A 27,471-nucleotide genomic window follows, 5' to 3' on the forward strand; every position below is an offset into this window, starting at 1 on the left:
TTATTAATATAGCTATTAGTATATGCAGCATCCTAAACTTAAAAAATATTTTGGGGTAAGTTATTGCCTCATTGGGGTTAGCATCTGGTTTTAACACTACACATACACACTTTTTTATATAGGTAAGTTATGTGATTAATGATATATTTTAATAATTTGCTTAATTATTTATATGTAAATTGTGGTATAGATTTTATTTATAATATACAAATTTTTAAATATGGTATGTCTTTTTAAGAATAATTATTATAATTGATTTATTATACCAATTAGGGTCATTGATTTATTATATATATGGCTGGGGTTGTGTGTTTTTGTACTTATTCTGAAGAAGTCCCTTGTCAATGAAGAGAAGAAAGTGCTCAACGTATTTTCAATAAAGCTGTTTGTTTCTAGCTGCTCGCTTCCTCACTGTTGTGTTCTGGTTCTGAAGCACCAAGAAAACATCAGTTTGGGACAAAAATGTGATATACTTGAGCAAGAGGGAGTGTATAAATATTTGGGAATTGATGAAGGATCAACAATAAAGCAAGAACAGATGCGAATAAAACTCAGTAAGGAATATTTTAGAAAACATAAATTAATGGTGAAAACAGCACTGGCATCTAGGAACAATGTTCAAGCTATAAACCAATTTGCTCTTCCTGTCCTAACTTACAGTTTTGGAGTGATTGACTGGCCCCAAAAGGTGTTGGATAGATTAAACAGGAAAACAAGAAGGATGCTTCATGCTCATCAGATGATTTATAAAAATCAATGCATACCAAGATTATATATTCCTCATTCTGAAGGTGGTATGGGCCTCCTTGAAACTGATTACATGTATAGGTCTGTAGTCATGGGACTGTATACATATTTGGTGACTTCAAAAGACACAAACATAGTGAAAGTTTTGAAACATGAGGAGAATAAATCTAAGATGCTTAGTCTAGCAGAAACATATCAATGTCAAGTGGGAATGGAAATCAAATCGGAAACAGATAAAAATCAGGCAGGAACTGAATGTGTCAAAAATCAGTGCATACCAAGATTATTTATTCCCCATTCCGAAGGAAGTATGGACCTCTTTGAAATTGATTACATGTATAGATCTGCAATCTTGGGACTCCATACATATCTGCTGACTACACAAGACCCAAACATAGTGAAAGTTTTGAAACATGAGGAGAATAAATCTAGGATGACTTCCCTTCTTAGTCTAGAAGAAGCATATCGACTTCAAGCGGGAATGGAAATGAAACCAGAAGTAGATAAGTATCAAGCAGCAACTGAATGTGCCAAAAAAATAGAAGAAAGAATATAAGGTGAAGGATCAGATGAGAAGGCAAGAAATGTGGAAAATGCATAAATGTAGTTGCAAATATAGAAAACTCCTGGAAAAACCTTAAGTTGATCGGGATTGAATGCAGGAATGGTTAAGGAGAGGCGAATTCAAACCAAAACATGAAAGGTCAATATTGGCCCAAGATAGTGGACTACATATTGCTTTGAACATGTGGCAGAAACAGATGAATGTAGTTTTTTGTAAAATAGAATTGGAAACAGTTGCACACCTTGTTGTTGGCTGTGACATACTAATGGCAGAAGGACTGTATACTGAAATGCATAATAATGTGGCAAGACTGTTGCACTGGAGATTGTGTAAACATTATAATACTGAAGTAGCTGAAAAAAACTGGAAACATGGAACCACAAAGCATCACAGAAATAATGAAGACTACATCACATGGGATTACCTTTACCAACAGGTCAAAAGATAGATATGAGAAAGCCAGATATAGTGGCCAATGAAAAGAAGACAAAAGTAGCATTGATCATTGAAATCGCTACACCCAGTGACTACAGTGTCTTGCATACAGAGAGACACAAAGACATAAAATATCAGGATTTGCAGGCAGAAATGAGAGCAATTTGGAAGAAAGATACCTAGACAGTTCCAACAGTAGTAAAAGAAACGGGTCTTATAAAAAAGAATCTACGATCGTAGATTACCGTCGTTACCAGTACATGTAACTCCATACGAATTGCAGAAGGAGTCATTACTGGGTACATTGTGGGTTCTGTGAAGAGCACTTCTGTCTGATATCAAAGATTGAAACAATACTAATTTCATGAACCTTAATCATGCTTTGACTTAGGAATGGGGGTCCATTCCTGTCATGGTATTAAAAACCCAAAAGATTTGGAGAAATTGAAAAGGGACAGACCCTATTAACAAGGACATAGGTAATTTCCAACCTCTGAACCCAACCCATGGTTGACTTATTTGAAAAAGTCAGTAAGGCCCTGGGAAATACAGTGCATACCTCCTATCTTGACCTAGCCAAGACATTTTGCATACCCCCCCCCCCACTTAGGCATTATACAGAAACTCTCCCAACTGGGAATTAACCCCTACATTACCAGATGGGTAGCCAACTGGCTCAACAATAGGATACATACTGTAAAAGTAGATGACTTTATTTCTAGCAAAAGACTAGTCACCAGTGGTGTACCACAGGGTACTGTGCTAGGCCCCTTACTGTTCAGAATTTATTTCTCAGAAGTCCAGACAAACTTAGATGGCCTGTGACTGACCAAGTTCACTGACAATTGCAAATTGGGAGCAATCATTGACTCCCCCAATGATGTTAATATACCGCAGACAAATGATTGGTGCCAAAGCCATGAATTAAAGCTAAATGCAAAACAATGCATTATTATTCCCTTTGGGAAAACTGAAATCCCTGATAATTACATTATAGACAGCAACCCCCCTAAGTGAAGGCCCAGTGGAACATGATCTGGGTACTCAGGTTGATGGCAACCTGAACTTTGACCACCAAGTATCCACAGTAGTAAGGAAATCCTTCTATGTGGCATATTGTATAATTAAAGGCATCACATCTAGATCTAAGGATGTTATCATTCCATAATAATCTGCCCTCATCAGACCAGTAATTGAGTACAGTGCTCCCCCTTTTGCATGTACCTCACCAGACACCTGCAACAATTGGAGAGACCACAGAGACTTCTCTCCAAGAAATTACAAGTTACACAAAAATATTATGCAGAAAAACTGAAAGTCCTGTCACTGTATTCTGTCTCCTACAGGTTGCTAAGGGGTGACCTGTGCCTGGCTTACAGGGCAGTCTCTGACCTGGCCCTGATGGAAATGCTACATATTCATAAATCAAACTGCATAAGGGTCAGTCGCTCCAAGGATCTTAACTTAGCATCTGACATTAACAGATCATGCTAGAGCGATAGATATATCTGCCAGAGGCTGCCACTTCTCTGGAACAAGCTGCCAATTCATGTGAAACAGAGCCCCTCCCTGACCCTCTTCAAACACAACCTAGATCAATGGATGGGTGACTGCAAATCCTGGTGCCCATGTTCCTCCTGGATGGATGAAGTAGTTATTAACTACCATAGACCCTTACCTCTGCAAAACATAAGCACTGACAATTGGAGCAACTCAGGATAAATATGGTTAGGCTTGTAAGGACTCTAGGTCCGTTAGCCTAGTAACCTCATATGAACCTATAATACAAGGTCATCCAGTGAGTGTTTATTTTACCATTAAGCTTTCAGACCAATTTCATTTTGTTAACATTATTTACTCACTAACTCAATCACTTTTCAGCTTTCTGGAGATGGTTGTATTATCTACAGACTAAGTATGGCAGACCATACTTCTCTTTCCTCAATTAATGTCCAGTTTGTACTGGAGAAACAGTAAGCTTTCCTAGACCATATAAGACAAGAACACTTTTCCATTATATTCTAAGTCTGCCCCAGAGCCTGCACCCAGACAATTCAAACCAAAGCCACCCATGAGACATTCTCATAGGAGGGCTGAATAATCTGACTTGACTTCTCTGAATCAGAAGGAAAAGGAGCTGTTATTCTTAAGGTCCCCTCAGTCGCCAAGCTTTTTACTGTCTTATTTATTATTATTACTTATTTATTTTACATTTGAACCCGCGGTGGTGGTGCTGCGGTAGCGTTGTCGCCTCACAGTAAGACGCTGTCCGGTTCGATTCTCAGCTAGAGCGTCTTCTGCGTGGAGACGTACCTTCGTTGAAGGTTGTGCGTCAAGCCTGGCAAGTCGGTATGTAAAAATCAACTGCCAATCATTAGCAGACCGGAGTTCCGCTGTGACGACCCCTAACCGGGAAAAGCAGAAAGACACAAACAAACTTATTTATTTTACATTTGTTGACCAGGTTTGTCTGGCTGAGCTGACAGCTCTTTTTCAGCGGCAGCCCAGGGAGAAAAGCTCCACAAATTTACAATGAAATTGTAAAAGTAGAATGAAAAAGTATAACAAAAGATTAACATTTTCAAGTTGGAAACGGTTAAAGCATATAAATTATTTACATATATTAAGTTGACATTACACTTAAGATATGTGCAAAAACAGTATGCAAGTTTATAAAATAGTATACTAAATTTATAAATACAGCCAAGGTGGTTACAGTTAGTGAAGAATATACAGGCAGTATATAAGCAGAGATATTTTTAAGCTTGAGTAACAAGAAATTACCTAGATAAGATGATTAAGAGAGCTGGCACTTACAGAAATAAAACTAGTGAAGACAGTAAGCTACATAGGAGAGGAACACAGTTTATGGAGGGGGAGTACAGTGGCATAACCAGTGACTTTTTAGGTAGTCTTTGGTGGCTGATTTAAATTCATTGAGTTGTTTAAGTGATCTAATTTCCGACGCCTTTTGAACAGTAAACTCAGAAGTCCTGCTGAGAAGTCCCATTTCCACTAGTTATACCTGTGATCTCATTCTTTAGGTCACTACCCACTGCTTATGACCACTGATGAGGATAGGATGTGCCAGATTTTTTTACTTGAATACTGATTTATGTGAAAACCTTTGATCAAACTTTATGGGATGCAATAGCTGAAAACAAGCAACTTAATAACCAGTAATATAAGCAGAATACAAACTGCAAGATATGCAATTTTAGAATTAATCATTATCAGACTGATCCTCCCAAACCAGTTTAAAATACCCTCAACCATGACCTTTGTTGACAGATACGCCATTCCTGTAGTACTTGACATTTAGCTTGTATTCTAATCTTCTGGACTATTGATTAGAGTCAACATTCTCCAGTCACCTCATATCCAGCAGGTCTTTTAGATCTCATAGAACAGGGGACAACTGTTTAAATTTTTTTTGTTATAATACATTTTTTGCCAATAGAACAATCATATTCACCCTGTCCTCTGTATAGCACCTCTCACCACTGCTAGGAAAAATAATTTAAATGTTAGTATGAGCTGTAGCCCAGGAACTTCCTGTAAAAGGCTTTACATTTGGACTTTAAATAATGTCAGACTCTGACAGTCCCAGAAAATATGTCCTCAATATCCCTTAGCTCATCAATCAGCCACATCTCAATATTTGTAAAGACACTACCAAAAAAAAAAACGTGTAGATAGGGTGGTATATTAGGGAGCCAGATGAAGGTCGGCCCATTTTTCAGCAGTCCCAAATTGTTGAATATCCCCCTCCTAGGGCAATATATAACCCTCATATGCAGATAATCTACCTGAAGTAATTATCCTGTACAGAGAGCTCACTTTTCTAGCTGAAGAGACCGTATTAAACCTGTTTTCCTAGACTCAGGTGATTAGTGTGGGTTGAAGGTGGAAGGTACAGCACTGATTCTGGTTAGATTCATTTTAATTCATCCTTTGTTAGCCAAGCAAAGAGTGCTTTGTCAGACTCTGTTGTTTCAAACTTCACAGAGAAAGATTGCCATAACAAAGCAGAACCATCTTATATAATTTATTCCTGAAAACTGAATTTCAAGGTATTTAAATAATTCCCCTCTTATAGAGACATTAGCAAATAGAAATGTGGTAGAATAATCAATGGGATTTAAATCCATGCTTCATAAGTCTTGTACACAAGAACCCAGTGATAAGAATCAAATAAAGCCAGCACAATTGGAGAGGGATACCTTCCTCCTCCGTCATGCCCCCATCTCAGCTTCTAAAATATACCAGGTCTTCTTCCTAGACCAAAAATAAAATAATTCTCTTCCAGAGAGGGTCATAGTTTGGCTGTGTCAAAACCCAGAATGTTTTGAATGCAGAAGTACTGACATACAGTTCAATGAAGGGAAGGCCCATGCACCCTCCTGGCAAAGAATCATAAGAAGGTGCCTCAAGAAAAGTAGAAACTTGCCCAAGTATTACAGAAATACCCAGTTTTTCATGGTATGTTTTACATCCACCTGAGGTACCAACAATTCAGGTAGATTTGACCTCAGTTTAATGTTTCATCCAAAAGATGGCAGACTCAGGAATTAGGGTTGCCACCTTTTCAAATGGCCAAAGTGGGACATTTTCGGAATAAACATCAGATTTTACAGGCCGACACATACCCACGGTCAGTACAAAGGATAGAACTTAACTTTTTTGCCTAAATAAAAGCTTATTCTTGTAGCATTTTAGTTGCTTATTCTGTTTCTTATAACATTTAGGTATTTTAGATACAGAATAACTGTTTTATGCAACTATTACATAAAATATAGGAAATAATTTTGTCCTAAAATCTCAGGACATTTGCCATTTTTTAAATTTTTGTCAGGACACAACTGCCCAAAGAGGGACTGTCCCCCGCAAAGTGAGACAGGTGGTAACCCTGTCAGGAGTGCAGCTTCCCCCTTATACTGCACTACTGTGTCAGTATTGGAAAATCAATCCCAGCAACAGGTTTGGGAGTAAAACTTGAAGTATTCTGATGTTATGTCATAAAAACCAGGTGAGCCATTGATACTCCTGAATGAAAAATGACTGAATGACAAGGTGGTTATCTGCAGTTCATGTTTCAGTGATGCAAATCCTATATTCTTTCTGTCAGTGTTTTAGGTGGCATTCATAGTCACAGGGTTAACATGTGCACAAGGCCAAAGGGCAAAGAACACAGCTACATCTTTATGTAAATATGCTCAACACCAGTTAGCTGCTCTGGCCACATGAATGCGAAGGGTTCCACAGATATGCCCACAAGCTTGCGAGATGTCTGTAAGTTCATAAAGTGGATTAGAACTACAGTGGGTTTTGGAAATGTAAAGTTTTTAGTGTAAATTGATGATTACTTTTGGCTGTTTTCATAATTAGGGGGTAACTGGGTAACTACAACCTTGTATTAGCCTGCATGCATTGCCAGCACTCAAGGAGAGCTGCACTCATTACAACCATGTAGAAATGAATTTAAAAAGTTTAAGAAGGTGATATGTACTGAATGCATAAGTGTCCATATGTGGACCCCCTGATGGGTTCTTTATAAGGTTGGAAATGGGAAGATAGGACAGCTGGAAATGGGGAGGGGGAACAGAAGACAAGGTGCGCACTAAAAGAAGACCTCAAAGGGTTGTACTGTAGGAGGTGCAAGAAGAAGAGCACTATATTTTTAGTGGGGGATAGACCCCCTCTAATTTTTTATATAAGAGAGAAGATGGAGAATGAGTAAGGGAAAAGGGTGTAGAAGAAAAAGTGAAGGAAGAGTTAAGGAAAATGCACAACATAAAAGGCAGACAAGACAAACAGGAACACTACAGTGGGCTGAAATGGGTGGGGGATGCAAGACGTACAAATGTCACACAGACAAAAAAGGTTGAAGGTGAGGAGGTGTTAATTCACACCCTAGTCCAGAGGACCTCAAATATTCCCACTTGCTGATGAAACTCCAGTGTGGTATCCTAGTGAAATGGGGCTGGGGGCCCCAGTGGCTCAAAGGACACATCTAACTGGTTCAGTGATTCTGTATCCCACAGACAGATCCTGACGAGTTGAAGATGCTTCTCTACTGCCCACTCAACTGCATCCTCTATCAAGTCCTGAAGCTTGCAGTTTTCATGGCTCTTCAGGCTACTCCCTGCCAGGGTGTACACAGAACCTAATTCACCTCCCCAACATTGAAAGGATGTCCCAAAACAGGCAGAAGGAGATGGTGAACATTTCCCAGCCTGAGAGGTATGAGGCTGGGTTGTCCATATGATCTCTGGACCTGTAGAAGAGGAACATTAAGGGGAGAAAAAGAAGAAAAATAAATAATTAAGTAGAAGAATAAGAGATAGCAAGAGAAACACAATTCTTGTAGACAAGAAGGATTTGTAAATTAATCAAGTAGTCAATCTACACCAAACCCCTGCTCTAATTGCTCTGCCATAGCCACTGCCACCTTTCTTAACTCCTACTTCATTGACTCCATCCACAAGTTAACTAAAAAAGACAATAGTACCTACCCCACTACTTCATCCACCCACACAACCTCCTTCTCTCTTAAGCCTGTCCCCCACTGCTTATATTAGATCTACTCAGCAAATTCAAAATATGTTCCCCTTTTGCTGATAACGTACCGCTTCTCTTCCTTAAACTAGCTGCAAAATCTATTGCATATCCCATCTCCATACTAATCAGTAGATCTGTCAAAGAAACCATAGTCCTGGATATCTGGAAGAAATGCTATGTTATATCCTTATACAAAGGAGGAAACTCAGCTGACCCCTCTAATTTCAGGCCTACAGCCATTCTATCTCCCCTATCAAAGATTCTTGAAGTGTGCATTCATAAGCAGCTCCTAGATCATCTTCTATAAGAAAATGTCCTAACCCCCTACCCAGCACGGCTTTTGCCCTAACCACAGCACAACTACAGCACTAATATCTTTCACTTAGTCTATCTCTAGATCTTGTGACAACAATAAATTCGTCTCCTGTTTATTCCTTCACCTCTCAAAGGCCTTTGACACTGTCTCTCACTATCTACTCCTGTCTAAACTATCTAGCCTCAATCTCTCTAACTCTGCTTTTTGATGGTTCTCTAGCTACCTCTCCAACAGACTTTAGTCTGTAAAATGTCTAGCTGGATTTCCCCTCTTCCTCCCAGTCCAAACCAGGGTTCTCCAAGGCAACATTCTTGTACCCCTACTATTTAACATTTTCGCTAACAACCTCTACACATCCTGTCCTCACTCCTCGTTAATACAATATGCTGATGACTCTGCAATAAGTTCCTCCTCTGACAATCTCTCCCACCTTCTTACCCTTACCCAAGGTTCTCTCCACTCAATTGAAAAATGGCTAACAACCAACTCCTACTCAACCCTAAGAAAACTAAACTCCATCTCTTCCTCCCTAAATCTCTCCAACACCACAAATCTACCTTAATTGTCACCTCCCTCAATAACACAACTATCAAGGTTGAACCTCACACAAAACTACTAGGAGTCTTAACAGATGACAACTAAAATTTGATCGCCACATCCAACAGTGCATCAGAAAGACTCACAAAAACTGGGATTGCTCTATAGAAACAAAAAATTCCTCACAAATGAATCTAAACTGCCTCTTGCACAAGCCTACCTACTACCCCCTCCCATTATATGCAGCCCCAATCCTTACTAACATACAATCTAATCTTATGTCTAAGCTTGAACTCACATACAATAAAATTACCAGATTTGCTGCAAATCAACCCTATCACTCACACCACTGCTTATCTTTAAAAAAAACTACAGTGACTAGAAATCTGCCATCAACTCCTTCTGCCTCAGCTCTATCTGACTGACTCCATACTAAACAAATCCACATCTTGTCTTGCTCTCTCAAGTCTCATCTCTCTCTTTACTCCTAATCGTAGACTCCGAAGTTCTGACCAACACCTCCTGGAAATCTATAAGCCCAAAAAAACCATAGGCAAAGTCCTCTACACTCACTCTGTTGCCAGTGCAAGGAATAAATTGCTCCTGTGTTTAAGAACTGTTTCTAATACTAAGTGCTTTAAAAAAACACTTTAAAAGACTACCTACCAAACTTGTGGACATTCTCTTGCCCCGACCTGACTTAAACTACCTTCTTTTCTGTTACAACTAACCTCTCCTTCCCCTAATTTTTTTCACCCTCTCTCTATATTACCTTCTCCCTCAAAACTCATTTCTCTCTGTTTCCTACCATTATTTAAATCCTGCTCTTACTCAAAAAATAGGCTATACTACCAACTTTCTGCCCTGAAGAAATGTTACATATTATCCAGAATATACTTCTTGTTACATTCTTGTATGTAATTGTATGTAATTACTGTTATTCTTAATTTCTTTTGTCATATTATATCATGTATCTTTTTACTTATACAACTGTTGAAAAAGGGCGTCTGCTCAGTTGGACAAAGCCAGTCAGCAAATGTCAAATTAATATGTAGATAAGTTGCTATTGCAGTATTTTATTGACAGTGTGTTGTTCATAGGTTCATAGGTTCATAGGTTTATACTAGGCTATCTGCCCTAAGGCATTTATAAGCCTAGCCCAAATTATTGTGGCTTACGCCACCCCTTATATGAAAAAATACTGTGCCCATTAGTTTGTTGTGCCTCTGTCCAGCAGTGACACAGAGATGATTCCTGGGGTAAACCTACGATCTCCCATCCACAGGTCCAGTAAATAAATTCCCACTGTCAGCCTCGAACCCAGGACCTTGGTAACATTAGTCTGTATGACCTACCACTAAGCCATGCCTGCTTTTTCCTGCTTTGTTGTTGTTGTTGTTGTTGTGTCTTTCGGCTTTTCCCGGTTAGGGGTCGCCACAGCGGAACTCTGGTCCGCTAATGATTGGTAGTTGATTTTTACGTGCCAAGTTACCAGCCCTGATGCACAACCTTCAACGAAGGTACATCCATTCACGCATGTTGCCACGCAGAAGACGCTCTAGCTGAGAATCGAACCGGACAGCTACTGTGAGGCGGCAATTAAGTATTAAACACAGGTAGGTTTACTTCATGAATTTATGCTCCTTTGCTGTCCGGTTCGATTCTCAGCTATAGCGTCTTCTGCATGGAGACATGCGTGAATGGGCGTACCTTCGTTGAAGGTTGTGCATCAGGGCTGGTAACTCGACACGTAAAAATCAACTACCAATCATTAGCAGACCGGAGTTCCGCTGTGGCAACCCCTAACCGGGAAAAAGCCGAAAGACACAACACAACATTATATTCTTCAGTAATGCTGCCAAATGATACTAGTATTGATGCTGATGAAAGATTTACTTATGGTAATTGCATTACTTCTGCAGTTATAGTTGAAGCAGTTAAACAAATTGTAATACATGTATTTTTTGGCTTGTACAATGAAGCAGTTAATCAATGACTGTCTTATTTATGCTTCTATAATGAAATGAGTAGTACTTGTGTACCTTCAGTTAGTCCTTAAGCTTCTTGTTTGCTTGATTTTTTTTTATAGATTTCCCCCTTGGCTGTAGAAGTAAGAAGAAAGGAAATGCCTATTTGTTTATTTTATGACTGCCAGTATACCTTGCTTTATTAATGCAAAGTGCTAGAAGTAAGGAATGCTCTGCTTATAGGATGATAATCCTTAATTTCATTCCCTAACTTCTTTGTTTTTTTATATGTTGTAGTGATTTGCTAAATTGAGAGGTACCAGATTGTCTCAGGATGGGAGAGGGTTTGCTATTGCTGAATTGCTCATTACATTTCCTTATAGTATTCTGACTTTGACAAGAACATATGCTTGGCCAATATTATCTGCATTATGATGTGCACAACATACTGGTATACTGCTGAGTTAGTATATTTACAGTTACCTGTAAGGCATGCAATTCCTAGTTATTGGTAAAATTGAATAGTACAGCATGCAGCAAGTATGCAGGCCATATACTTGCTGCTTTGTCACCCCCACACACACACACACACACACACATACACACACTGACTGTGGTGTTGTAGCTAGCTGTGGCCAGCCATTTTGTACTTGCAACAACTACTCTGTAAAGAAGTGACATACTTTACAAAAACATACAGTTTGTACATTAATAAAACAGTAAGGCCTTACTTTTCCCTTCAACTAACCACTGAAAATTATTTCAGCATTCATTCAGTGTGTCTGCATACTTTAAAAAAAGTTATACATCTCCTACAAATTCACACTATCAATCTATATGCATATATTAATATGAATATTAGTGCAGTCAGGCATGCATGACATATACCTCATTTGAGTTTGCTTATTTATAAATGCATAGTTACAACATTTTGCTTATGTTAACCTTTTTTGTTTCAAGACAAAAATTAAAAAAAAAATACTTACAATAGAACTCTGGCCTTCTCTTCTATACCTGAGCCATCCACTAGGCCTGTTAGTCCTCTCTCCACCTCTGCAGGTTATTATACTTGTAATGACGCTGCTGCTCAACTCCTTCCAGATATCTATTTTTTTCATTCACTGCCAGCCACAGCCTGTTCACGTTTCTACAAGAGGTAGAGAAGGAACTTGGTCTCCTGGGACTTGGGGCTCCACCACAGGATTTAGTAGATGCCATCTTATGAACTGCCAGTGATGAAGTGAAGAATTTAAGTGCTGGTCAGGAGATAAAAGGGTGTGAACCACACCCTCTGTGGTGTGATAGCATGCCCAATCCATGAAGCCAAATAGGGGTAACACCTATGAAACTTATCTGTCAAGGCTGGTTTACTAACTGGAATGAGCAAGTCTCATGGAGTTCTTCCAACTTTTTTGCTCATTCGTACTTTATTTATGTGAGTAGAAAACTTTCAGCAGTGTGATATCTGCTGGTGTGCTGCAGTGGTGTCTTTTACCAGACATGACTGAATTCAAAAGACTATCCATATTTCATTTCTTCTTTTTTCTTCTTTTATTTTTCTTTGGTCAATCAAAGCATTTATAAAAGCATGGCCTTAAGGCTGGTAATTTAACCTCTGATGCAGTCATTTCTGGATAGTAAAGCAGTTTATTACTATACTTTTAAATACTATTGTGGTCTACTTTCAAGGAAATCACTGATATTACCTTATATGGCTCTCAGGGACAAGTAGTAGTACGTTAGAGTGCAGTTCTACTGTACTTACTGTTAATATAATGTGCTTATACACACATAAAGCACTTAGAAGCTGTCTCCGTCCATTAGTGGTACAGGGGGCAATCCTGAGGTGAATGTTCTGTTTCCCATCCATAGATCTAAGTTGTGTTAGAAAATGGACAGGGATAGTGAGATAAACTGATTCTTCCAATTGAACAAGGCAGTTTGGGATTACCTGATTTGAAGGGGTGTTTCTGAGATACACAATTAAGGCTCTTATACATAGCACAAGCAGAAACCTATAAGTCAAAGTGGAAAGGGATGATGATGATGATGAAATGGGGGGGAAGCACAAGAAACAAGGAGAGACTGGGATTTAGGATGCAGATCCTTAAGGAGAACAACAATAACCATACAGAATATTATATTCATAAAGTAGCAGAAAGTATTCTAAGAACTAAGCCAACACATGAATGAAGAAAGGAGATTCTGCCAATAGGGATGATTGCAATTAGGGATACAGATAATAGGCAAGAGGAGACTTGAAGTTGTTGGAGAAAATTGGCAAAAGAACCAAGGTACTGGGAGCAAATAATTAAAGAGGGAAAGGTAATAGAATGGGAAGAGGCCAATAATTTATTTGGACTGCAGGGTAGAGGCTGTCATATCTCTCAACCAAGAAATCTGGACAAAGCTTAAAATAAAGGGGGGGACAAAGGCCAAAAAATAGGGACAGAGTTTAAATACTGCTCTTATAAGCTTAGAAAGTTACTAGAATAACAGGATTTGTGTTTAACATGCATTCTCTAAAGGATATGAAGTCTGAAACTCAAACATATGTTATTATTTAGTGACTTCATTCCTCAGTGATTTGCCAATAAACCACAAATTGTATGAGGAACAGACTGAAAATATAAGACAAAAATCTTGACAGTTGAGAGGTATGGAGACTGCCTTTCCCTATCATGGATTGATATCAGAGTATAGGCAAAGAAAAAGAAATATAGGGATCCTAAGCGAAAGAATAGCACTGGTAGAGTTTTTAGTAGAATCTAGAAGAGAAGCTACTGTTAAAAAAGGAGTAATTAGTAGACCATACAAAATATTGCATGATAACTATAAGAGTCAATCAGAGGAGGTTAGAAAGGATTAGGGAGAGAGACTGGATAAACAATTCACAAAGAAACAATGGGGGATATATGTATGTCTCCCAAATATGCAACAAACTTTAGAAGATTTAGAATCTTTGCTTGGAAATGTTTACATAGGTATTTTTATACCCCAAGTAGACTACAAAGAATTTTTCCTCAGATAGACTGCAAATGTTGGAGGCGTGATGGGGAAGAAAAAGGTAATTGGGAACATATATTCTGGGAATAATAAGTTTGCAGACTTAAAAGTTTCCCTGCAGACTGTTCTGTCAGCGATACTGGATGCGCTAATTGATGTAACTAAGGAAATTACTTTTTGAGCTATGATGCAGAATTGGAATTGCCTAGACATAGTAAGGCCTTGTTGAGTCTAATTATGGTGGCTGCCAAAAAGTGATTACTAGAAATGGAAATCAGGTCTAAATCAACTTTACTACAAGTAGTGAATATACTAAGAGATAAAACAACTGGAAATTGGATCTTTAGAAAAGGGTAGGATCATATTACATAGAAAAAATGGGAATTGTGGGAAAATCCATGCAGAGGAGGAATGAGGTCTAAAAGAAGACAGGATTTGAATGAGCTATGTAATGTTTGAGTGACAATGGCTGGATAGACTATAAGTGATGTATAATGTTTGTAACTAAAATTATGTCAATGTGGTTTGTTTTCATTTATATTTTTCATTATGTAACATGATGTTCTATAACAATATAATAACAGCTATGAATGAAAAATTGTGATGTGATTTATATAGATTTAACTTCCGCATTTGATAGGGCCATACACAAAACACTGATCAATAAATTAGTACAACTAGGTATTGGTGTACTGTTGATAAGATGGATAGCTGCATGGCTTACAAACAGGACATGGCAAGTATCACACACCAACTGGACAGGAGAAATCCTTGGTTACAGTCAAGGTGTCCCACAGGGCTCTGTCCTAGGCCCTTACTTGTTTAGATTGTATCTTTCAGACCTTATGTTTTCATCTGACGTGTTCTACAGTCTATATGCTGATGACCTGAAATTGGGTAAACTGATTACAAGTGTTATAGATAAGGCTTGTCTGCAAAATAATTTGACTAATTGACCATTTGGGCACAGGAGAATAATATGTTTATAGATATATCAAAAACTAAGCATATGAGATTTGGGAGACATAAACTGAAAGGTGAATATTTAATACAGCACACAGTGATTGAAACTGTGGACTCATTTAAAGGACCTGGGTATATGGGCAGATTCAGCTATGAGTTTTTTCTAATCATATCAACCAATTGGCTAATGATAGTTATAGAACTACAGGTTGTATAAAAAGATTTATAAAGTCTAGGAAATCAAACATAATGAAGTCATTGCTTGTTAGTTACATTAGAACCAAAGTTGAGTATGTAATAACAATATCGAAACCCTATAGGAAAACAAGTGTGAATAAACCAGAATGAGTACAGCGGAAATATACCAAGGGCATCCATGGATGTGAAAATCTAAGTTATTATGAAAACTATATCTGAACTTGTACAGTGTCTCTTACAGATATTTAAAAGGACATCTTATTCAGGTATATAGGGCATTTAGGGACAACTACCTCTGGGAATGTCTGGAGTTATCAAAAGTACTGAAGAATCATCAGATAACCTATGCAGAAGCACTGGAAACATAAGCCACAGAGAATCATAGAAAATGATGAAGTGTACATCACATGGGATCACCCAATACCAACAGTACAAAAGATAGATGCTAGAAAACTGGATATAGTGGTCCAAGAAAAGAAGACAAAAGTAGCATTGATCATTGAAATCACCACACCTAGTGACTACAGTGTCTTGCGTACAGAGAGACACAAAGTCATAAAATACCTCGATTTGCAGGCAGAAACGAGAGCCATGTGGAAGAAAGATAACCAGACAGTTACAATAGTAGTAGGAGCAACTGGTCTTATATAAAAGAATTTACAATCGTATTTAGATATGTTACCAATTCACGTAACATCATACGAATTGCAGAAGGAGTCATTACTGGGCACATTGCGGGTGCTGCGAAGAACACTTTTGGCTAACATCAAAGAGTGAAACAATACTAATTTCATGAACTTTAATCGTACTTTGACTTAGGAATGGGGTCCATTCCCGTCATGGTATTAGAAACTCAAAGGACTTGGAGAAATAAAAAAAAAGATCCTGTAGGAATGGGAAGTGTACTAATTGGATGTTCATCGTGTTTCACTGTTGCATTCCTAACCAATGGGTTATCCGGCTCCCAGTAGCCCTCGATTGGCCAGAATACCAAAGGTAAGTAAAAATGACGTCGGCTGTAAAGGATGCCAGGGCGTCCAATACAAAAGGAAGCAGCTGACGTCACTTCCTCAGTCTTCCTTGCCGCAGAGCCCGAAGCAGAAGCATTTCTTGCACGAGTGCCGGTCGACAGTTTACCTTTTGTGTTTCTGACTACGAAGTTGAAGTCAACTACAGCTAAGTACCCCATTGGGGATCTTCTTTTCTTGCCTTAACGAATGTCAGAAAAGGTTAATAATTGTCTTACCTGTGGAAAGCAGATTCCCCATAGAGATTTTCATTCCTATTGTATTATTTGTATAGGCCTTGACCACGACTTTCCTAATTGTGACCTTTGTGCTTCCTTTAATCCATGTACTATTCGTTGTCGGGCTAAGCATTTAGCTAAGCATTTTGGAGTTTGGCCTAAGTTTGTCGGTATGGCGTCCGCTGGTCTTGAGGCTTCGGATATCCCCAAGAAGTGTAAGGATAAGGATTGCGACAGGCTTCTGAAGGTCAAGTCCTCTGATGATGTTAGGTTGGTCGTCGGTCATGCGGTAGCCAGTGAGGCACCTTTGCTGCCCCTGCAGCCCACAGATTTTTAACCGCAGGCCACGGTTGAGACCATTTCTGAGGTTGCCAGGCCTTTGGCATCCATTTTGCCTTCTGACCTTCCACCTGTTGCCTCTTCAGCTGAATCCGGAGCCGTGAAGCTGACTCTGATGTCTAACACCTCAGTTCTTTGTTCAGACAGCAAGCTCATACCGACGACTTTGGCTGCAACTTTGGCAGTTGCCAGGCCTCCCGAGTCCTTGAGACTTGCAGGTAAATCTTCCAGTCGTAAGCCTATGAAAAAGCAGGCTCCAGTTTCCTCTCACTCCCCTCATTCTCAAATGGTTAAAATGGCTGATCAACTTTTGACTCTTATTAGGGGTCCACAGCCTCCTCCTTCAAAAAGGGGTAGGGATGTCTCTCCTGAGGCTTTGTCCTTTTCAGGTTTGGATACTTCTAGTATTTCTGTGGATGAAGAAGTTTCTTGAGCTTTCTCTCCTTTTGAGGATTCAGATGCAGAGGAGTCCATCCCTTCTGCTTCTCCTCCAGAAGATTTATCTTTTGGTGATACTTTAAATACTCTCAGGGAACATTTTAAATGGGAAAGTCAGGATTACCCCCTTTCTAAGAAAAGGATTCGGGAGTTTTTGGATTTGCCTCAGCATAAGCCTTTGGCTATTCATCCTGTGTTGGAAGTGGTTGATGATGTGTTTCTGGAAAATTCCTTGACTCCAAATTTGGTTCCTCCTGCTCCCAGGAAACCTGACAGGTACTATAGAGTTCCTGATTCTCATTTGTTTCTTTTCGGGAATCTGTTGGCTGATCCAGAGGTTATTTCTCAAGGCCCTAAAGAAGTTAAGGCCACTGTTACTAAAAATTCTGTTCCTTCTGACAGGGAATCCAGGAACCTAGTTAGGTGGGGTAAAAAGGTTTATACCTCTGCCACTCTTGCTATTAGGTCTACTAATTGTCTTTTTCATTTGCTGAAGTACCAGCAGCACACCGTGGAAGCTATTAAATCTAGGATAGCAGGTGTGCCTCAGTTGGCGGAGAGTAAGGATATGCAGGATTTGCTGAATTCCGCCAGTCTAGTCAATAAGCATTCTTTACATTGTGACTTTGACATTCTAGAAGCCTCCTGTAGGGCTACAGCTACTGGCTCTGTTATTAGAAGGTACGCTTGGCTCAGGGAGCAGCCCCTACCAGAGCCTGTTAAGGCTAAGCTTTTAGATGTACCTTTGCATAAGGACAGTCTTTTTGGCAGCAAAGTGGAGGAAGTGCTCAAGAAGATGGAAGACAAAGTCAAGTCTATGCAGACAGTTAAAGATTTTCTGCAAGTTCAGCCTCCTCGCTTTAGCAGGAATTACCCTTCTAAGAGTTGGATGTTCCCTGATACTAGCAGACAAAGCCGTTCTAGGACTAGAGGTTACAAATCTTCTAGGGGGCAGGGGGCTACCCCTCAAAGGTCTAAGCATTGGCAGGCTTCCTCTTCCAAGGCGAGAGGTTCTTATCCTGTATCTCAATCTAAACATCCTCAGTGACTTTGTCCAACTTCTACCTGTTCTGGCCTGCCCGGAGAGTCTTTAGGGGGAAGGTTGGCCCTGTTTGCAAATGTTTCGGCCACCATCACGGATGACAAATGGGTACTCAGAACTGTATCCCTAGGGCACAAGTTTTCTTTCCACACCCTTCTAGTACCCAAAGGATTCCCGGATGCTCCTCCAAACCAAAGGGAAGAAGTAAAAAAGCAAATTTTGTCTCTGTTACATCTGGGAGCAATAGAATCAGTTCCTGCTCAGCAGGTAGGCCAGGGATTCAGTTCCAGACTTTTCCTAGTTCCAAAAAAAGAAGGCACCTGGCATCCTATCCTGGATCTTTCCATCCTGAATACTTTCTTGATGATTCCTAAGTTCAAAATGCTCACTCTGCATCAGTTGCTGCCAATAATAGAAAAGGATTCCTGGCTTGTGACACTGGATCTCAAAGAAGCTTATCTGCACATCCTTATCAGGGAAAGTTGCAGGCAATACCTTCGTTTCAGGGTGGACAAGCAACATTATCAATTCTCTGCGCTGCCCTTTGGCTTATCTACTGCTCCCAGAGTTTTCCCAAAGTGCCTGGCTCCAGTCATTGCTTTTTGCAGGCAAAAGAAAATTCAGATCTATCCATACTCGGACGACTGTCTAATTCAAGCAAATTCTCAGGAACAGCTGCTAAAAGATCTAGAATTTGTAAAGACTCTTCTCTTTTCACTGGGTTACACTCTCAACATGGAAAAATCAAAAATGGTACCATCCAAAGAGATTACATTCCTGGGAGCGAGTCTGAACACAGCCGCCCAGATGATATATCTCACCCAAGAGAAGCAGACAACTCTTTCAATTTACTTCAAGGATTTGGCAAGCTTGTCCCAGCTCCCTGCAAGGAAATACCTGCAAGCTCTGGGATTCATGGCCTCTTGCATTCTCATGATTCCATATGCAAAACTGCATATGAGGAAATTGCAATGGTACCTCAAGAACACTTGGTGTCAACACACACAGGACCTGGATGTGATAATTCCTCTACTTCCATGTCTGTGGACAGAGCTTCTTTGGTGGGCAACAGCCTGTCTACAGAACAAAGGCATGAATTTTTGCCCACCCCCGAACACTCAAGTTTATAACACAGACGCATCAGACTACACCTGGGGAGCCCACCTGGATGGCAGATGCATAGAGGGATGTTGGAATGCCCAGCAGATGCACCTGCACATAAATTTAAAGGAGTTGATGGCAGTCCAGCAGCCTTTACTAGCTTTCAAGCATCTTCTTTTTCCAGAGACCCTTCTTGTCAGGACAGACAACACGACAGTCAATGTGGTACATCAACAAGCAGGAAGGGACTCATTCTTACCTCCTGTGCAGACAGAGCATGAGTCTTTGGTCCATAGCACATCCCTGGACCTGCATCTCCTAGCTCAGTTTCTTCCAGGAAGGCTCAATGTTTTGGCAGACCAGTTGAGCAGACAGACCCTGGATCCTCACGAGGGGCAGCTGAACAGAGCAGTTTTTTGCAGCATCATTCAACGTTGGGGCACTCCTCAAGTGGATCTCTTCTCCTCTCCAAACAACCATCTTCTACCTCTTTTTTGCATCAGACAGCATCACAGCAGGGCATGGAGAGTGGATGTCCTGTCCTTCCCTTGGATGCTGCTGTCAGTTTAAGCCTTCCTTTCTCTTCCTCTTCTTCCCAGAGTATTATTGAAGATCAGGGACAAATGACCATGGATTATTCTCATAGCTCCAGACTGGCCCAGACAGCATTGGTATCCACTGCTTCGCAGTCTCTCCCAATTTCCTCCTTGGCATCTTCCTCTGAGGCCAGATCTTTTGGTTCAGGAAGGGGGAAATGTTCTACATCCTCATCTTCAGTCTCTCCATTTGGCAGCTTTGCTCATTTGTATGACTCCATCCTATTCTTCTTCCCTATCCCAGCAGGTGGTTGACATGCTAAAGGAGGTTAAGAGGAAGTCTTATGCTGACAAATGGGAAAGATTCTGTCTTTGGATGCAGGCTAGAGGGGAATTTTCTTCTCAGCCTACCCTTCCCCTGATCCTGGAATACCTGGCTGATTTGCTTCAGGGTGGTCTTTCTTTTTCCTCTATTAAGATCCATGCTTCAGTCATTTCTGCTCATTGTTCTTTTGAACAACCAATTTTATTTCATCTTCTGATGAAAATGTTTCTCAGAGGTGCTTGCAACTTGAAACCTTCCAGAAGGGCGGCTACTCCAGCCTGGGATCTTAATTTTGTTCTAGAGAAACTCACTCTTCCTCCTTTTGAGCCAGCTGCCACTGCAGATTTAAAGTTTCTCTCATAGAAGACTGCCTTCCTCTTGGCTATAACTTCAGCAAGGAGGGTTTCAGAGCTGCAGGCTTTGATGGCTGTGTAGCCTTTCCTTATTTTCTATGCAGATAGGGTCTCTCTGAGAACCAACCCCTCCTTTATGCCTAAGGTGGTTTCTAGCCTGACTCTTAATCAGTCCACACACCTTCCTACTTTTTTTCCTAATCCTCGAAATAGAGGTGAGAGGATCCTGCATTCTCTTGATGTGGATAGACAGCTCAGGTTTTACCTAAACAGGACTAAAGACCTTCAGAAATCAGCTGAGCTATTGGTCAGCTTTGCCCCTGGAGCCCAGGGCAAGGCTATTTCTAAGCAAACCATTTCTAAATGGATTGCTCATTGTATTACTTTTTGTTATTCCTTTCATGGCAAGGTTCCTCCTCTAAGGGTTAGGAGGGACCCACTCTACTAGAGCAGCTTCCACTTCTGCAGCCTTTTTAAGGGGTGGTGTCCCTACTAAAGACATTTTGGAAGCTGCCACATGGTCGTCTGTTAACACTTTCACAAAGCATTATAATTTGCCTTCGTTTTCGAAGGCCAGGGCAGGATTTGCCACTGCTGTTCTACAGGGCATTATCTCCAATCCTTGATTCTGTTGGTTCCTCTTCCCTTTTCTCTGGGCTTTGGTAATTAACCCATTGGTTGGGACTGCAACAGTGAAACACGATGAACATAGTACAGTTGTGTACACTTACCATAAATGTAGATGTTTGAGTGTATTCACTGTTGCAGTCCTGCTTTCCCTCCCTTCTTCCCCCCTTTTTTCTCTTTTCCTAAGGTACAGGCTAAATTTAGTTTAAGCCTTCTTTTCTGGGGCTTCTGACTGTTATGGCAAGAAAGACTGAGGAAGTGACATAGGCTGCCTCCTTTTGTATCAGATGCCCTGACGTTCTTTACAGCCGACGTCATTTTTACTTACCATTGGTATTCTGGCCGATCGAGGGCTACCGGGAGCCGGATAACCCATTTGTTAGGATTACAACAGTGAATACACTCGAACATCTAAATTTATGGTAAGTGTACACAACTGTACTTTCTCTGACAGAGTAGCTGATGCTTGGAATAGACTACCAAATTATATTTAAGCAAGTACTAGTTTAGATATTTCTAAGAACAGCCTGGATATTTATTATGGGAACAAGTGTTTTGGTATATTGGCAAGCTAGAAGGGCATTAATGACCATGCTTGAAACATTTGTATGTATGTATGTATGTAAATGTATGATTGCCTGTGTCATACGTCATAATTTAATAAAGAAGTTTCTTTAAAAAAAAAAAGAAAATAGACCAGGATGAATTCTGTTTATGTGGATGGGGAGTCTGTTTCACAGCAGTTGTATTCTCTGCAAAATATATGTGTCCATACAAACCATTCTGTTGATGTTATCATGCAGAATGCCTTTTGGTTCTGCAAAGTGTTACTTCAAGTACTATTATGTGGGTACTGTAGTTAGGGACATACAACTAGGGCCATGTATTTGCTACTGCCATAAATCCTGCCAGTCAAACTAGCACTATTGCCACTTCACCCTCTGGACTGCTCAAATGATAACTTCTTAGCAGCTGATGAAAGAGCTGTCTAATCTGATGTGCAGTATCATCTGGGGAAACACCATATATTTATGACCAACACTGCACATGACAGTTTATCCAGTGCATGTAGAAAATGCATTCATTATGTTATTACTTGCAATACAGCCTGAAATAGTGACAGGTAATGAACAGTCCTAATCCATGTCTACCATAAAATGCAGTACTTCTGAATAACTCTACTTGAGGATTACACTTAAATATGTCATTACACTTCTCCTTATAATTTACTTGTAACCTTACAGGTAATAGTTAATAGTTAGGCATCTGAGTAGAACTGTGACAAGGAAAACAGATATAGCAATCAATTAATTCTGTATATAAAAGAAAATCTTTATATAATAATGAAACTGACTGATGTACAGTGACAGTAGGCCATGCACCACTCAGCACAACCCACAAGCAACATGGCATGCATCAAGTTTATTCTATGTGATATTAAAGTAAAGGTACCACTATCTTAATGTCATGGTCCATAGTGGATGATTAGACACCACCTCTTTGCTGCACAGTTATGTAAAATGCATTAGCCTACTACATGTAGTCCCTTGATACTGCTGTTAGCTGGTCACCATCACTTCATCACTGGTTGAAGGAACATTTTAGTGGGAGCTGCATACCAGTCCAGCATGTAATCAAGTTGTGCATAATTTAACATGTGGTAAACATCCAGTGTACACTAACAGTGTCATACTGAATGCACCCCCAGACTCATCTAGATAATGGAGACAGGCTTTCAACAGGCCAAGCACTCTCTTAATGCCAGTCTGTGTCTGCCACAGGTCAGTGTCGAAGCATTCCCCAGCAGATCCCCTAGGATTACAGACTGGTGCCATTAGCCAGAGTTTGAGTGGGTCGCCTACATCACTTGCAAAAAAAGGGGAGCGACATAACAAAACAAGAGGGTTTACTACTTAACAAAACATTTACCAAATTATACCTACAGAAATTAATATGACTGTAAAAGTTTGCACTTACAAGCAAGGTGACCATGGAATATCCTACCATGCAGGAGGAAATGGTAGGGTGAGCTTGTGTGCCAGATGTGAGAATCATGGGCACTGCTAGAATGTTAGGCTGATATGATGGTACACTGCATGCATCACACACTACATGGCAGTTAATGGAATCATTGCCTCTCCTGTCCTAGTAACACTGCCTCCATGGTCTAGATGGGATCCTAATGGCAACATGACTGCAATATATCTCATCAAGCACTTCTGGAGAACATGCCATCCTGGAGAAGGCACATGTAGCTCTGGCTCAGTCCTGAGGTGACACTGGCAAATATACTGGTCTACATGTTCCAAGAGTATATAAAGAAACTAGTGAAGTATCCACAAGACAAAAATGTGTGAAATACCCAACATACTCCAGTTTGTCTCTGGAAGGTCCATATGGCAAGTGCAGTGAGGGTTATTCATACCCTGGTGTTCATAGGTATAGAAAGATCATGCCCTTGTCTGTGGGCCATACATACTCTCTAAAGCCCTTACATATATCCCTGTCAACTCGGAATCTATCAGAAATGTACTGGTCAGCAAAGTTACAATGGTTTAATCTTTTCTTGTATCTGTACCTTTGCGACTGGTAAGCACCACTGTGAGCCTGCGGTTTTGGTACATCTGAGAGAAGCAGCTCACAATGAGAAACAGCCAGACTGCCAGCTATAGAAATCATCTTCACTGATTGCAAACATAGATAAAAAAGGTGTGACTTTGCCTTTTATAAGGTATTTGCAAATAATACACACGCACGCACGCGAGCACACACACACACACACACACACACACACACACACACACACACACACACACACACACACACACACACACACACAGAGCAGAGTGAGTATGACTCGCAAACAAGTGGGAAAGGACTTCATTTACATAAGTTTGTTGCACAAGTTTTAAGGCATTCCTCATTTAAGTCTCATTATAGTCTCATTTACATACATTTTTGATAACTTCTCTACAGCTTTTATGAATTGCGCTGTAGCTGTGCTTAGCCGCAGCCAGCACAAATTCCCACTACACATAAGTGCAGTGACTAAATACCACTCTTAGTTTAAATCTGTGAAAATACATTGGATTTCAAATGCAAAACACAATTCCAAACAATTGACAGAAGACATCATGCATTGTTTCTACTGAGATCATCGCTATCACAGAAAATTAATACACTGACATCCACAGCTAGTGACTTAAATATATGAAGTAATAACTTTCTCCTTTATTTCATTAAATATCAAACAACAGGTGAAATGTTTAAAAACTTATAAAAGCAGCTTAGCGCAGGCGTTTATTGGCATATAATTTTGCAGTTAAGAATGAATTTTAGAATTATGACTTTGTAAATGAGTGAAAGTTTAACTATGATCAGAAATTTCAGTATTCTGTCTGGCAGCAGACCATACCTCTTAACTGTCCAGATTTTTGCATCCTACATTTTGTCTGTTCCTCATAAAATCTGTGGGGTTTCTGGCAAATCACTAATGACTGAAGTCATGAAATAATGACATACATTTGAGTTTCTGACTTCATATCCTTCAAAAAAATGCATGATAACACAAATCCTGTTATTCTAGCAACTTTCTAAGTTAATAAGAGCAATCCTTATATTCTTCCTATTAGGCCTTTGACCCCCCCATTACTTTAGTCTTTGTCTAGATTTCTTGTGCTTAGAGGTTGAGAGGTGTGGAGCAGACTTTTGAGTGTAATAAGAAATAATCACAAAATAACTGTTTTTTAGCATTCCTCATGTCCCATAAGGAGATTTCATACCTGAGATCAGCAACTTTGGCTTAGTCACCAGCCTGAGGGGGAAGGGTTTGAGCAGCTATTCTTGAGTTCTTTATCGGGAGAGGCTATTTTTTTACTTCCTAGCAGCATCCTCAGATGAAGTTTTTTTTTCTTTGGTGAAAGCTTGCAGCAGGCAAGCAGTGTAATGGAGGACATGCAGACATATATATTACCTGGAAACATGCACACATTTCCTGCATTGATGCAATGACATACTGTGCTTCTGCAGTGAAGAACTTGTGAGTAGATCCAAATTAAGTACGTTTTTGTAGTACGGTGTCTCAGAGATCCTTCTGCATAGCTTTCACCCCACCACCAAGGCAAGGAATAAGGCAAATATGTAACAGATGCCCCCACAGGGTTGAAGGTTAGCAGGAGGAGGAGAAAAACTAACATTTTAACAGATAAACAAGTAATGGATGAAATAATTAAAAATACTCCATATATTGAATATTTTGTATAACAAATCAAATGAGGAGCAACCAAAAATTTTTCATGGTTAGTTTTATGTTTTTGTACATAATGTCGCAATACATCTGCATGAAGTGTTCTTTTTCTGTTAGTCATGCAATCAAAAATTCTTGCTGAAGTGTTTTTTTTTTTTTAATCATGCAGTTTATTGACCAAAGAAGGAGAGCTGAGAAACAGTGCCAGGTTACAGCCCTCTCAGGGACTGGGTTGGGAGGAACAGTGAACAACTGCTGGAAACACAGATTAAACTACTCATAGCCTGTTTAGGCACATTTGAGTGGGTATTGCTATGCGTGTCATTTATTTTTATATTTACTTTCTGACTGACTAATGGTTGCACAGTTACGCAATGCAGAGCAACAATCTGAGCTGTGTAAGCACAATACTGACTATAGTCAGATTTCTTTCCATGAATTATTTAACTTCAGCAGTTCAAAAATTAGTTTACAAAGTTTAGTAAGGTAGTAGCAAAATACAGATGCTGTTTTGCACTTTATTGGTTGTCTATTGCTTTGTGTGCCATTTAATTTTATATTATTTACTTCTCACAAAAAGTTATTCTAGTAATTAAATATTGTAAAGAAAATCATTATTTAAGGTAGGCATGATGATTTTTGCAGACCATTAGGAGGGAACTGGGAATACATTTACTGTGAGCAGATGTATACAGCCTTAGCATTTTTCTTCTTAAATTATGTGTACATGTTTATACATGAAACAGTAACTCTTGTAATGACGTAAGTACTGACCTTCCCCTTTGGCTCATACCATATTTTGATTTTGAAGGCTGCCTACATTGAGTATCTGAATGGTCCATTCTTATATGACAGCATGTTTGCTGAGGATGCAGAAGCTGCAAAACTGGCTTACCTTCCTGGAGTTCCTGAACTGCTGGAACAGTATCCTTTAAAATGGTAAAACACATACTTTGTATAAACTATCACTTATATACACACACACACACACACATATATATATATATATATATATATATATATATATATTTATATATATATATATATATATATATATATATATATATATATATATATATATATATATATATATATGTGTGTGTGTGTGTCAGCACACCATATTTGTTTATGTGTGGTAACCACTGACCTCATAGAAATGTAAAAAGAAAGGCAGGTTGATATTACTACCCTTGCAGTTACTTGCATAGTAGCTTTAATAACTATACATCATATTACATGCAATGTTGACTTTGTATTAACACTTGTGATATTTTTTCACTATTACATTAAATTCTCTAATTATACTGAAATAATACCCAGAACAAGCATTAAAGTACATTTAAGTGTAAACATGCCTTGTTGAAAACTTGTGACATGTTTATTGAGGTAGGTGGTTTCATATGGTCATGTATACCATGATAAAACCCAAAGTGTGCTGTCGTGTTTTTGCTTTCTTTTTTATTCACTGAAGATGATAACTCAATATAAAGAGAAATTTTAACCAGAACTGCTGGTACAGGCTCACCTCTTCCATCCTGGAGATTTAGAAAACTTAGCTGCATGTATAAGCATTTCTGGACAATTTCTGGCCATGCACAGTGTGTCTGTGATTCAGAGATGCGCATAGCACCAGCAGGGTATTCCAAGCAGCAAAGCTGTCTTTGCTATATCTAATGACTGAAACAGATAGTAATGAGCAACATTATTAAAATGAGGGATGCCTTGTGTATAAATGAAGTAAACAAAGATGGTAGAATGATTCAGAAATGTGTAGAGTGCGACATGTACTCTTATACTATTGCTGCTGAACATTGCTAAATCCCAGTGTTCATGCTACCGAACCATGAAACTGTTAGGACTTGCTGTACCATTAGTTAATGTACATATGTTACGAGCCATAGTGGTGCTTGTTGTTGCCCTTCA

At 39.5% G+C, this 27,471-nt stretch overlaps 1 protein-coding gene across 1 annotated transcript in view; it reads left to right on the plus strand.

Annotated features, from left to right (window-relative positions):
- Positions 1 to 27,471, plus strand: part of DRC3 (dynein regulatory complex subunit 3) — a 557,555-nt gene that overhangs the window by 185,279 nt on the left and 344,805 nt on the right. The window contains exon 6 of the mRNA XM_044089663.1: positions 26,360 to 26,472. Coding sequence (XP_043945598.1) covers positions 26,360 to 26,472 — 113 coding nt within the window. The remainder of the gene's footprint in view (positions 1 to 26,359; positions 26,473 to 27,471) is intronic.

The sequence above is a fragment of the Protopterus annectens genome, chromosome 12.part0 (genome assembly GCF_019279795.1).
Source record: "Protopterus annectens isolate FY-2018-M chromosome 12.part0, PAN1.0, whole genome shotgun sequence".
Classification (NCBI taxonomy): Eukaryota; Metazoa; Chordata; order Ceratodontiformes; family Protopteridae; genus Protopterus; species Protopterus annectens.